The following is a 3083-nucleotide window of genomic DNA, read 5'->3' as shown; positions in this document are numbered from 1 at the left end:
AGCCATGGGTCCTATGCTGCAGCAAATCGATCCTGAGTATAGGATACCCGAGGAAGAGGTATCAAATCTGCATGTCACATTTTCTGCACCTTCTTCTGCTTCATTCAGCTAACTCTGCTCATTTTTCTTGCAGCAACAAGACAGTCCAGAACCAGTAACCAGCATTGGTGAACCGTTCCATTTCTTCCAGACTACTCCTGACATTCTCTTTTGCAAGAGGTCCCCGTCGATGAAAACAGTAATAATGAAAACCCAATCAGACTCACCTCAGTCGGCTTCTATGCGGAGACCTATCTCTGGGAGTGCTCCCCCCCCCCCCCCGAGTTCCAACCAAAAATAGAAAGATGACCACGAAAAGAGTCGTCAAGAGAGTAGCCCAACCTTCCTCAGATCCGTCAGAGCCCGACACCAACCAGGTGATCCACTTTCTCCGGAATTTCCTTACTAAGCACATGTACCCCGGTTGATTGAAATGCTTTCCCCAGGATGCAAGTGAGGATACCATCAGCATGGGAAGTCTGGTACCGCAGGTGATTTCGGCCTCAGAAGCCGGTACTGGAACTACCGAAGTCCATGAGCAACAAGAAGCAACTGTTGCCACAACAGACGTTGTACCAGAAGCTCATGCTGAACAAGCTGGGACCCTCGAAGCTCCGTTGGAAGCCCGTGATGAGCGGGCAGACACAGCCGATATTCTTGCTGCTACATCCAACCCAACCGAGCCGATCGCGCCTGGACCAGCCATTGCCTCTTTAGGACAAGTAACACTGTGCGAGCCGATTTGAATCAGCTGATAACTTAGTTGATGGATCTTGTTCTTAAACTAACTCCAATATCTTTGCAGGGCTTCGACATTTCAGATATGCTCTCGTTTGACCCATCATCAATGGGTCTCTCTGCCCCTAGCGCCAAGACACCATCACTTCATCAGCCGATTGACCTTGTGGATCAGCTTCAACACATCAAAGGCCTGTTATCTGCTCCAATCAGCACCTTGGTCGACGACTCCGGTGAGATAAAGCACGTCCTCGAGCAGATAGAGTCCCAGCTCCCAGAGTCTCTTCGAGTCAAGCTCTGGCCAGCCGGCCACCTTCCTTTCTTCCGGGCAGAGGTGAAAGCAGCACAGCATAGGATAGATGTGCGTCACTCGCAAACCTCTCTAAAAGTGGATATTGCCCAGAGGTGTGCGGCACTCAACCAAAAGAAGGCAACTCTGGACACCAAAGCCGACATCTCTGCTAGTATCAAGCGACTCGATCTCCTGGAGAAAGAACTAGCAGATCTCAAAGAAAAGGTCCACGCCACCCAAAGGCTCATCCAGGAAGAGAAAACTTCGATTGCGAACTCCAAGCAAGAAGCCCAAGAAATGACCGAGCAGATACGAGTGGAGTTCGCAGAGATATGCACCTTGAGTCAGCAGATTGTCACAGGCGATGACAAGGATGATGAAGCAATCATAGCACGAGCTGACGCTGTCCGCGCGGAAGCCATCCATGCCATAGAGGAATTCTTGAATCAATAGAATAGTCTATGAAACATTTAATACCGCCTGTTAAGTCTGGAACTTGTACTAGTCAAACATCTTTTATTCGATGGTTAAACATCAGCTGACCTAATCAGTCTTAAGCAGCACTTCTTTATATCATGTAGCCAATTCACCGTATTGGCTTCCTTTTTTCTATTTTTTTTACTATCCAACTCAACGTGTTGGCCCCTCTTTTTTTTTACTGTCCAACTCAACGTGTTGGCCTCTCTCTTTTTTTTGCCGGCCAACTCAACGTGTTGGCCTCTCTGCTTTATATATAGCCAGATGGTTCTCATCGACTTTCATCACTCATTTTCCCACATGCTTGGAAAGTACTTCTTGAGATGTTGGCCATTGACGGCCACGGGAAACTTGACACCATCCAGTTCCTCAAGCATGTATGCATTTCTAGGTAGGACTTGATCAACCTTGTAGGTCCCGTGCCAATTTGGAGACCACTTGCCGTATTTCTTGTCTTTGGTCCCAAATGGTAGCACTGCCTCCCAAACCAAGTCTCCGGCCTAGAAATCCTTTGGACTGACCTTTTTGTAGTACGCCCGAGCGACTTTGGCCTTATTCTCTTTGATTTTCTCCAGCGACCAAAACCTTAGCTCCGTGAGATCTTCCACATTGTCACTCATCAAGGCCGCAAATTCTTCAGCCGATAAATCATTTTGGAACTCAACGTGCCCTGACCCAGCTGTAATTTTCCACGGCAATACTGCGTCTTGACCATAGACCAAGTGATACGGTGATGTCTTGGTAGACCCATGGCATGAAATGCGGTATGCCCACAACGCCTCAGACAACACCTCATGCCAGCGCCTAGGATGCTCATCAATCTTTGTCTTGATCAGCTTCATGAGGCTCTGGTTAGATGCTTCAGCCTGTCCATTAGCCTGGGCATAATATGGGGATGACCTGATCAACTTGAACCCCATGTTGTCGGCAAACTTCCTGAATTATGCCGATATAAAGACCGATCCTCCATCGGTCGTGATGGTCTGAGGAATCCCGAACCTATGCATGATGTGCTCTTTCATGAAATTAATCACATCTTTTGTTGCCACTGATCTCATGGGTATCGCCTCCACCCATTTTGTGAAATAATCCATGACACCCAAAACCCATTGGTGGCCCTTGCTGGATGGCGGGTTGATATGGCCTATCATACCTATGGCCCACCCTCTGAACGGCCGCGGCTTGATGATGGGATTCATTACTGACGCCGGCACCATCTGAATCTTACCAAACCTCTGACATGCTTGACATCCCTTGTAATACTTGAAATAATGCTCAAGCATGGTAGGCCAATAATATCCCAATCGCCTAATCAGCCACTTCATATTATGAGCCGATTGGTGCGTGCCGCAGGCTCCCTCGTGAACCTCATGTAAGAGCCGATTTGACTCCGAATGCCCCAGATATTTGAGCAGCAGTCCTTCTAAGGTCCTGTAGAACATGTCATCCCCTATCAGAACATACTTCATAGCCTTGAATCTTATCTTTTTGGATGCCCCCCGAGCCGAATCCTTCAAGTAATTGAAGATATCGGCTC

General features: G+C 48.1%; 1 protein-coding gene across 1 annotated transcript; it reads right to left on the bottom strand.

Annotated features, from left to right (window-relative positions):
- Positions 1–2046: 2046 nt before the first annotated feature.
- Positions 2047–2466, bottom strand: LOC120694319. Its single transcript, XM_039977467.1, has one exon. It carries the CDS (start codon positions 2464–2466, stop codon positions 2047–2049), a length of 420 nt encoding a protein of 139 aa, XP_039833401.1.
- Positions 2467–3083: the final 617 nt, after the last annotated feature.

The sequence above is a fragment of the Panicum virgatum genome, unplaced genomic scaffold (assembly GCF_016808335.1).
Source record: "Panicum virgatum strain AP13 unplaced genomic scaffold, P.virgatum_v5 scaffold_4931, whole genome shotgun sequence".
Lineage (NCBI taxonomy): Eukaryota > Viridiplantae > Streptophyta > Magnoliopsida > Poales > Poaceae > Panicum > Panicum virgatum.
This window is presented reverse-complemented; position numbering and strand designations above follow the sequence as displayed.